Here is a 9,839-nt window from a genome sequence, read left to right on the forward strand (position 1 = left end):
GTTATCAACTACCAGGTTTCATTAATACAGAAGAGATTAGAAGTACATAAACTGTAATGATGCTTTGTATTACTGTACACTGGGAATGGGTCCAGCATTGTTCCACCATGAGTAAAATGCTTTGATAGCATACAAAACCCAACAATATTCTGAAAAACACCATCAGATAAGTTTACATTGTTAGCTGTGATTTTGATTTCTTTTAAGTGAAGAGAAAGTAGTGAACTACGAATCACCCCCTCCAAACTGTCCTTCAGGTTGTTAAAAAAAGTTTTCACTTTTGAGGTACACCCATTCTTCTACCAAAAAGGCCAAAGCATTTATCTGATGCACAAATAATTTAACATGGAATGAAAGAGGGAAAAAAAAAAACCAGGCTAACAATATAACTATGACAATATGTGTTTGTATTGCTTCTTTTTCCTAAGTAGAATCAAGTAAGTCACATCAGTGCTCTGCACAGAACATTTAATTTACTTCAGTGTTTTTCTGTCTGCTCCCAAGTACTAGCAGGGAAGTAAAAGCAACATTTTATTGCAGAGGTCAAGAAACAGGGTTTATAAACATTCATTCAAAACACTGATTTGGACAGAGACAATAAGTGTTTTATGACACATCAGCAACTGAAAACAATTTCTAATAAAATTCACATAACATCAGTAGAACAAAAAAATGTTGGAAAGGGAAACAGGGAAAAATGCATAAGATACTTTTACAAGGAAAAGAACAGGGTGAACAAAGGTAACTACTAAGGAAATGGGATAATAAGGTAAATTTTTAACACTGATTGACAAGGGCAAGTAGCAAGGCAACTAAATACCTTCCAAGACTTGGATACCAGGAGTATTGTACATCAAAAGAATACAATAATCATGTTTGGTAAAAGCATAAAACTTAAATGCTCCATTTAGAAGTGACAGAATTTTTCTTTTTTTCCCTTTTTTTCCTTTTTAAAATTTACACCTAATTCATAGGACAGCACAAAATATCCGAGTAAACAGACTGAAGTACACCTCATTAGTCCTAGGAAAAAAAGACTAAGCAGAAACAATATACTATGAACACAAAAATGGATTTTAAAAGAAGAGGATTAATTACTTTTAGTGAATGAAATCAGAAAAAGAAAACATGGAAAACACCTTATCAGTTACATAGCTCCTTAAGTACAGCCAAGGGAAGAATAAGCTACTGAAGATGACTGTAGAAATCTTCATTTTAGACCTTAGTTCTACATTAAGTTCAAGGGCTAAGAACTATCTTAATGACTGGAGTAGTTGCAAGCCAAGAAAACAGTTCTCCTCAACACAATAATTCTTAGAAGATGAAGTTTCTTTTATATTATCAATAATTCACTGTATCAATCCTTTCACCTCCCTGTCAGTCACTGGCTACCCTTCAGCTCTGCCACCATACCATTTTTCTCTTTTACTTCAAGAACCCTACAAATAAGTTTATCCAACCTAACTACTTTACCAGTCACTGACATCAACCAGCCTTCACTTTGCCAGATTCTTCAGTACGTACTGTTCCATAACCACCATCACCTACCTGTGCATTTTCCCCTGTTGCTTTTTGTGCTTGGAAGGAAGTTCCCAGAAAGCGGAAGAGGCAAAACCCCTATCTTATCCTCCAAACTACTCAACATGCTCAGCAAAGATGTTATTCCTTAAGAAAACTCTGACTGTATACAGAACAGAAGCAGAAGTCAGAGGTCTACCAAGACTGAATCCAGACTGGTGAATCCACCCTGGGGAAATAATGAGATTAGATCCACAAATCTAGAAAAGTCAGTCTTGACCAACTAGGATTTCTTATCCCTACCACTCATACCAAAAGGCTTTGTTTTGCTACATGAAAAGGATAAGCTCTTTTCATTTCAAGTTAAGCTCTCCATTGATTATCACAACTTATTCCCTATATCCACTTCATATCAGTCTTTTCTAAATGTGATTAACACTAATTGTACACTTTCCAGTAAGAATACATCGTGAGGTTTGGGGTTTTTTTTATAGTAACAGTTGTACTTCCAGTTCTCTGTTGAGCACTTTCTAAGATCACACCACTGGGTCAGATAATTAAGCAAAAAACCAACAAAAAATGCCTCAAACTATGTTTGTTGGTCTGAGTTTTTTGATTTCTTGATCAAAGAGAAGACTATCCATCACACTTTTCATAAATGAGTTCTGAAGAGCTATCAAAGCTCTTGCTGTTTCAGTTGAAACTCTCCATATGATATACTTTGCTTTCAGTATGTCCTCATGAGCATTTTTGCAAAGAGATTCCTGACAAACCTTAGCTTTTGAGAACAAAATTGGGAGAAAAAAATTTATTTGTCCAGCAATGGATATCAAAGCTTTTTTCCTCCTGTGTTAACTGTTGGGTTTCAGCTGTTGAATTAGGACCTGACACTTGGAAAAGAAGATAGCCTGCACATGAAGGATGTGTTTTTCAGTCCCATAACACTCTACATTCAGCCAGATCAAGCCTCTGGAATTGCAATTTGCACATGTTCAGTAAACATTTGGCATAAATCAAACTGCTAACCTCCCCAAACAGTTCCTCCCTGTTCATGCCACAACAAGCTGCACACGGAAAAGTTAAGTTTCAAGAAGCTGCTAATGTTTTGATGCAGTGTCAAACGTTGCTGGTTCTTCATGCTTTTATTTCTTTCTTCATCATCCCAGGCCTAAGAACAAGTAAAGGTACCGAAAATTCACAAACAGTAACCACATTGAGATTTCATGCCTTGCTATCCTAATGGTACATTAGCAGTATAAACAGTTCACATTTAACAGTATAAAGGAAGCCTTAATGTATTGCACCTACAATAATATATTTTAACCTATGATTAAAAACCACTTACTACAAGAAAGGATTGTCCTCAAAGGTTACACATGTAACACCTGGAGGAATTAATGACTTATGAGGCAAAATAAAGACTATTTCTATACTTCTAATAATAAAATCTGAGTAACCACTACAACAGTTCTTTCACAATTTCAAGTCTAACATCTCATTCACTGACCAGTTATTTCCCACCCCTACCCCCCCAGAATGATATTCAAAGGATTTTCACTCTAGCACTTCCAGAACACAATTATTAAATAGGATAGCACAGAAGAAGCCAACTGGGGTTTCTTACACTTGTCTCTCAAGCAGTGCCTGTTATATGCCACATTGTCTCATGGAAGCAGAGCTATGAAGGTTTCTGAGCTACTGAGCAAGGCCAATTCCCCACCTCTGAAACCAAAATGAACTTCAGAGGCTCACAAGGCCAAATTTGTCCTAAAGCTTCCACCAGCCCCATCTTGCAATGGAGTACTGAATGCCTAACAAAGCATCATCTCCATCTCATGGCTATTCTCAAATCTTTCTCCTTCCTCAGCTCAGAAATGTGTGTTATGTTCCTCTTTGTAATGTTAAATCTCAATATATAGTGCAACAATAATACTAATGCAATACGTGCTAACACTTTACTGAAAATCTGGGAAAAAAAATGCAGCTATAACTGATACTGAATATCTATTAAAACACTTCACAGTTTTAATAGATTACAATGCAGTTACAACACTGATAAAGTGTACTCTTGAAAGCTAACTACCATGTAGGACAGCGAAAAGACACTTCCAATACCATGATGTTCAACAGTAAATTATGCAAGACTTAGGGGAATTTATAAATTTTGAAGTCATGAAGGGAAACAAGATAATAAAGTCAGAAAAATATTTGTATTTTATATGACTATAAAATATACCCAATTAAGTTGTCTATCTTTAAATTAGTAAAGGACATAAAAGAATGAGAACTCAGTTATGCATATAGGCACACAACAAAATTTTTGAATTCTAAAGCACAAATACTATAGAAATACTTCAAGCAAGATCCTTCAAAAATAATGAAGACTTCTCTTTCTTCCTGTAAGTTTCTAACACTTTAGCTTCACTTGAGCAATCAAGGTGTAAACTGCACAGATTCTGCTGCCACACAAGGTAGCAGTCATCTGCACTATTAGCTTCAGTATCAAACCTCCAGCCAAAACGAAAAAAAAACAACCCACAGAACCAACACATTTCTATTGTAGATGAATTGCTGAATTGTTTCACAGTAAATGAAACTTACATTGGATTTTGAAAGACTGCTGTTTCAGAACCCTTGTATCTGTATCACTTCCCAAGACAGAAGACTACAACTATTCCCTACTCTATAACATTAAAAAAAAAAAAGGCACAACAAGGAGACAGCTACATTAGAAATTTGCCTTTGTCATACAAAATTTATTTCATGCTGGTTTAGTCTATTCAAGAATAAACTGTCAGGGCCTTGAGAATGCCCAAATCCCTCCAAGGTGGTCAGACGTGCCTCATCACTAAGGACTTGTCTGGTCATCATGGGACTGTTGGCTGAACCTGGTTACTTTCACTGGACCTGATCCTGACTCTGATTTGACTTTCTAACTTGGGCACAGACCTGCCTCCTCTCTATGGACTTGTCTAGCACTCTACACTCTTGGCTGAACGCAGTTACCATCATCGGATCTGCTCTGCTCACCCTGTTTGGGGGCTGTGGGACTGCATCATTTGTCAGTGAGAACTTTACCAAGTATGAATTCCTACTCACAAGCCATGACAAGTGCTTCTCAGTGAAAGAAATGAAATAGCTTTAACCATTAGTCTGCTTTCACTTATGATACCTGAGGTCACACCAAATGTGTACTTCTTCACAATGCTGCTGCATCAAATTATAGCAGAATTATCACGTCTTCATTCATATGGTACATGGATGCATTTTCTTCTGCACAACTTTAATGTGATCAAAAACACATGTTGGAATGTTACCTATCTGTTTCATTATCTCTTGTCTTTCAAACCAAAACATCTCTTGGCTTTGTTGTTACAGCATCCAGAGGATAGCTACAGAGAAATACTACGACTTCAAAAGCATATCAGCCTTTGGATTCAATTCAAGTTTCGTTTTTTTTTTTTTAAAGAATAAAAAAAGAAAAAGCAGAGGTTAAGTAGCCACTGTCTCAAAATCAACAATATTTTATAATCAATCCAAGTAAACTAATACTTGAAACAAGAAATTCTAACTTACAAACCAAATTTCATTACTTCCAGTAGATACCAAAAGAGAAACATAATTTAATTTTAGGTTTCCAAACTAATTAACTACCCACAATACTGGGCAAACTAGACATTTCTGCTTTACTTTTATCTTCCCAGAGAAGATATTTGATTCAACACCAAGCAGGAATCTCTGCTGAAATACTCTTCTTAAAAGGCATAAGAATAGTCACAGGAAACTGCGCAAATAGATCACAGACAATTACTAAAACCAAAATATTTAAGAAAAAGAAGGATCTCTCTTTAGACCTTGGCAACAACTCTTCCATGTGATGTCCTCCCCCCGCCTTCTCTGCCATACTACTTTGTGATTTTATATTAGCACAGGAAGTGGCTTCAAAAGGAAGGAAAAAACCAATCACTTCATACATAAAATTATCAAGCGAAGACAAATAAAAACATGAGTAAATTTGAATAAGGTGTTCAGACAACATGACTTAAGTTGTCAGGGGCCATCTGGAAATACTGGTTCTATATGTAAAGTATTTTAAAACACAGAGTCAGACAAAACTTAAATGCAGACATGCATTAATACCCACTAATTTCAAAGGTGTTAAGCCAATAAGATGGCAACCAAGATTTGGCTTATATATGAGGCCTCCTGCCCCTTCAAGTTAAATATGTGGATGACTAAAGGTATGCAAGATTACCCTTTGTGGGCAGTGGAATGTGATGGAAGTTAGCAAAGACTAAAGGAAGTGAAAAAAGCCTCTGAAAAAGTATACAGCTTTCCTAAACCAACTTCTGCAAATAAGAGAAATCCAGAACTGTGTTTAACACTGAGCTTCAAGTTACAGCAAAGTTGTTACAGAGTCCTTTTATCGTGATGGATTGAAGATAAGAAGTAGAGCATGGATTCTGTCTGACAGCTCTAACAGAAGTCTTTCCCTGAAGAGAAATTCAAATAAACTATCACACTTTAAGCAATGTCTTCAAACTGGAAATATGGCTGAGATAGGTCCCTAGCTTAGGTCTCAGAAACACTACATAGGACAAGTTACCTGGGCTGCTGAGCGATGCAGGAGCAACTATACTGCTTCCAATACCCGTAACTGCTCTGACTATCTATACACAATAAATTTTGCTATATGTTATTTTCACAACTACTACAAGAAGTGAGGAAAAGCATCACATATTTTTGTTGCTCATGACATTCTAGAACAATGATGCTTTGTCAGTGCCTGGTGCCAAAAGGTATTTAAAAGAACAGTGCTCACTGCCATTGGTGCCAGTCCAAACTATTGCTGGCAGCAACCGAAACAACCAGGGCTGCTGTTCATCTGGAAGGTCATTGCAGTGTGTACAACATCAAACAAAAACAGGGTCTAGCCTAAGGAATACTATCAACTAAATTTTATGACCATAAAAACTAAACTAATGATTCAGACAGACTCCAATGAATAGATGTCAGCAATGCTATGCTTCCAGCAGCAACCTGCACAGAAGCATGATTGAAATGTGACAGCTCAATTTTTAAAAGGCTTTTAATTGTTCCAGCTGACATCCTAAACTCACTGCCATATACTATTTGTGTGCTTTAAAGTGTCAGCATGAAATAAAAGTGTGGCAAAACAAAAGTTCAGTAATATTATTAAAGTAAGTAGCTCAATGAATTAGTTCAACTGGATTCAAATAACAAAGAAAGAAAAGATGAGGAGGGGAAGCAACCAAGGAGGTCAGTTCATTTTGACAGATGATGCCAGAACATCGGGTGAAGAAACAACGCTCAGCTGTATGACAAGACAATAGTGCAAAAACTAAAAGCTTTAGAATACACTACAACACAGAATGTCGAGGTGCAGGGTAGAACTTATGCCTAGCCATCAGAACCCTACATGCTTCATAAATAACATAAAGAAGCAAGTAAGCTTGATGGGGGCAGGGAGGAGGCTAGAGAGGAAAAAGAGGGTAAATTCACCAAGCTTAACTATCTGGGTCAGTCAAACGCAAGAAAAAAGACTGTAGTAGTATCACACACACACACACGAAGTTACCGCCACAATCAAGAAACCTTTTTTTTTTCCCCTTCAAAATAATGCACCTGAAACGCGATTTGTGTTATTTTAGCAACACGGCAACCTGAACTTGTGAAACAGCTGTGCCCGTTTCTAGGGCTTCCAAAAACTCTGCTTATCCTACGAGCCACCCGGAGCCGTCATGCCCCAAGCCTCGGGGAGGGCAGCCCCCCAACCCCGGCCCGCCAGCCCGCCCGCCCGAGGCCACCGCTACCCCGCAGCGACGGCCTTTCCTCACCTCCCGTGTCAGGGAGCGGTCCCTACGCACGCACCGGGAGAAGGGCAGGGGCCCCTACCGCGGGATGCCCGCGGCTCGGCGCAGCCCGCTCTCACCCCGCCGCCACACCGAGGGAGGCTCATGGCCACCCGCCGCCCCCTCCGCGCCTCCAGCCCCACCTTGAAGGGGTTGTTGAGGTCCGGGTCGGCGAAGGGGTTGCTGTCGAAATCCGACATGGCGGGGGCAGGCGGACGTGCGACCACTGGGTGGCGGCTCTTCCCCTGCGGCGCCCCCAACACGGGCCGGCTCGCGGGCGGCCCCCCCGCCGCTGCCACCAGCCGCTGCACCCCGAGCCCGCCCCCTCCGCCACCCACCAGCCACGGAGCGCCGACCTACCAAAATGGCCGCCCCGGAAGTGAGGTTGCGGGGCGGGACGGCTCTGGAAGGGAAGAGGACCGCTGGTGCCCGGGGCGGGCTCGGCGGGGGCAGGGTCTGGGAGAGACCATTTGTGGGCCGGCGAGGGAGGAGGACTGGAAGAGCCCATTCCCGGGGCGGGTGAGGGTTGGGGACATGCTGTGGTGAGGGCTGTCGGGCGTCCGTCGCCCTCGCCGCTCCGCCTGGGCATCATGATGTGGGTCTCTGTCCCGCCGCCCTCGCTTGTCAGCATCGGCCGGGACTGTGGGGGAAGGAGGCCCGGGGCTTCCCGCCTGCGGCAGGCCCGGCGCGGCAGCTGGACAGGGTGCGCGGAGGTTGCCAACGGCCATGGCGGGAGCGGGGTGCCTCCCCTCAGAGAGCGGCGCCCGGCCGGGCAGCTCCGAGGCGCCGGCTCGGCCAGCGCAGCCCCCATTTGGTAACCGTGTCTCGGGGCTGCTCAGTACCGTGCGGAGGCCTCTCCTTTCCTCCACCCCTGCCCCGCCTCAGAGTGGGTCAGGGCAGCCCGTCTCGCCGGGGAACTGAAATGCACATGCGAGGGTAACAAGAAAGCGTTAAAATTTGAGGCTTATTTGGTAAAACACAAATTTATTCTCGTGTTCCCTTCTGTTGGCGTGATAAACAGCTTGCCAAGCGTATGGCTTCTCAGATGTCTTGCACAAAGGTTCAACAAGGGCTGTAGGTAGGGTATGACTTCTGAACCACAGTCGCAAAATCCTGCTTCCATGGGTGGACACATTAAAAGGTCTTCTTCAAAGTCTTCCGACTATTTTTAAGAAAGACATTTCAAATACTCCCTCAGAAATACTGACACTGCAGTTTGAAGAACCTGGTCCAAATGATGCAAACAAATGAGAGCAGCTGTTTGAAGCACTGAAGAACCTTTGGTTCAGAGCTATGGTTGAAATCTGAAATCCCATATACTTGATATCAAACAGTCTACATTGATGCAACACTTTTAAAACCAGTAACTCCTGAATTTCTTTACATCCTTTCTAAAGAAATTATTTAAACTTTCATTTAAATGCAAAAAAAAAGAAGAGAGGTTTGAGTCAGGTCTGATGATAAGAAATTGCTATGAGAGTAAAACTGGCCTTTTAACTTTTTGGTATTCAAATGTGATTTTTTTTTCCCATGTAATGATCTTAGACTAACTGTGGGGCACACTATCTGGCATTTTTTGAAGGCTGACTCAGAATGTTAACAGTTTTACGTATTTTAATGGCTCTACATATGTCATTACTCTGATCCTGATACTGGCAGTCATGACAATGGTGGTCTTCTGTCAACAAGTCAGGAAAAATCCTACATGTACACGAGAATTGATTTTGCATGGATCAGTAAAGAAAGCAATAATTGCTTCAAGGCTTGCTCTAATTTATGCAGAAGTTTCTCAATTATTTGTGAAGGACTGTCAGATACAGATGGTATGCAAATAGGACAAATCATAAAAGCATAGCTTCTAAAGAACAAAACACTTTCAACTTTTTTGTTGCTGTGAAGTGTAAAATACTTCAAACTTCAAAAACACAAACGCAGCTGTTGTACAATCAACAAAAGTACGTTACAGTATTGGTCACAATCATTCATATAGCTCACTTATGGTGACAGCAAATTAAATCATGTTTTCCAATATTCGTCCATGGCTCAATATATCATACCTCAATGATATGTGTTGATAGTTCAAAAGCTGTGTGCATTGTCAACTGTATATTTGCTCCTCTTTCAGCTGAACATGAATGAGTTAATGCGTGCATGAATGAATGAAAGTTTGGCTGAAAACAATATATTTTCCTGTGTAGTTGCTGGTGCTTCAAATCACGGACATGGCGACATTTCTCTGATCATGATTTGTGCACAGTTAAAGGGGAATAATCTGTCATCTCATACGAGTTTCAAGGCAATAATGAAACGGCATTAGGATGTTTTTGGAAAGGATAATAAGTGTTTGACAAGTAAATGATACAACTTTGATAGTGCATCTTTCCGTGCTACTAAAAGTGTTAACTTTGGGAAATACCAACTAACTGCTAGCTAATAGAAAATTATAAT

At 40.7% G+C, this 9,839-nt stretch overlaps 1 protein-coding gene across 3 annotated transcripts in view; it reads right to left on the bottom strand.

Annotated features, from left to right (window-relative positions):
- The window catches only part of SCAMP1 (secretory carrier membrane protein 1), a 49,421-nt gene extending 41,730 nt beyond the window's left edge, over positions 1 to 7,691 (bottom strand). For 2 of the 3 annotated variants that reach the window (XM_068422415.1, XM_068422416.1), the window contains exon 1: positions 7,535 to 7,691. In XM_068422415.1, coding sequence (XP_068278516.1) covers positions 7,535 to 7,591 — 57 coding nt within the window. In that variant the 5' untranslated portion in view covers positions 7,592 to 7,691. Of the gene's footprint in view, positions 1 to 7,376; positions 7,489 to 7,534 lie in introns of those variants that run through there. The other variant, XM_068422417.1, reaches the window with a different exon arrangement.
- Between the last annotated feature and the right edge of the window lie 2,148 nt (positions 7,692 to 9,839).

The sequence above is a fragment of the Nyctibius grandis genome, chromosome Z (genome assembly GCF_013368605.1).
Source record: "Nyctibius grandis isolate bNycGra1 chromosome Z, bNycGra1.pri, whole genome shotgun sequence".
Classification (NCBI taxonomy): Eukaryota; Metazoa; Chordata; class Aves; order Nyctibiiformes; family Nyctibiidae; genus Nyctibius; species Nyctibius grandis.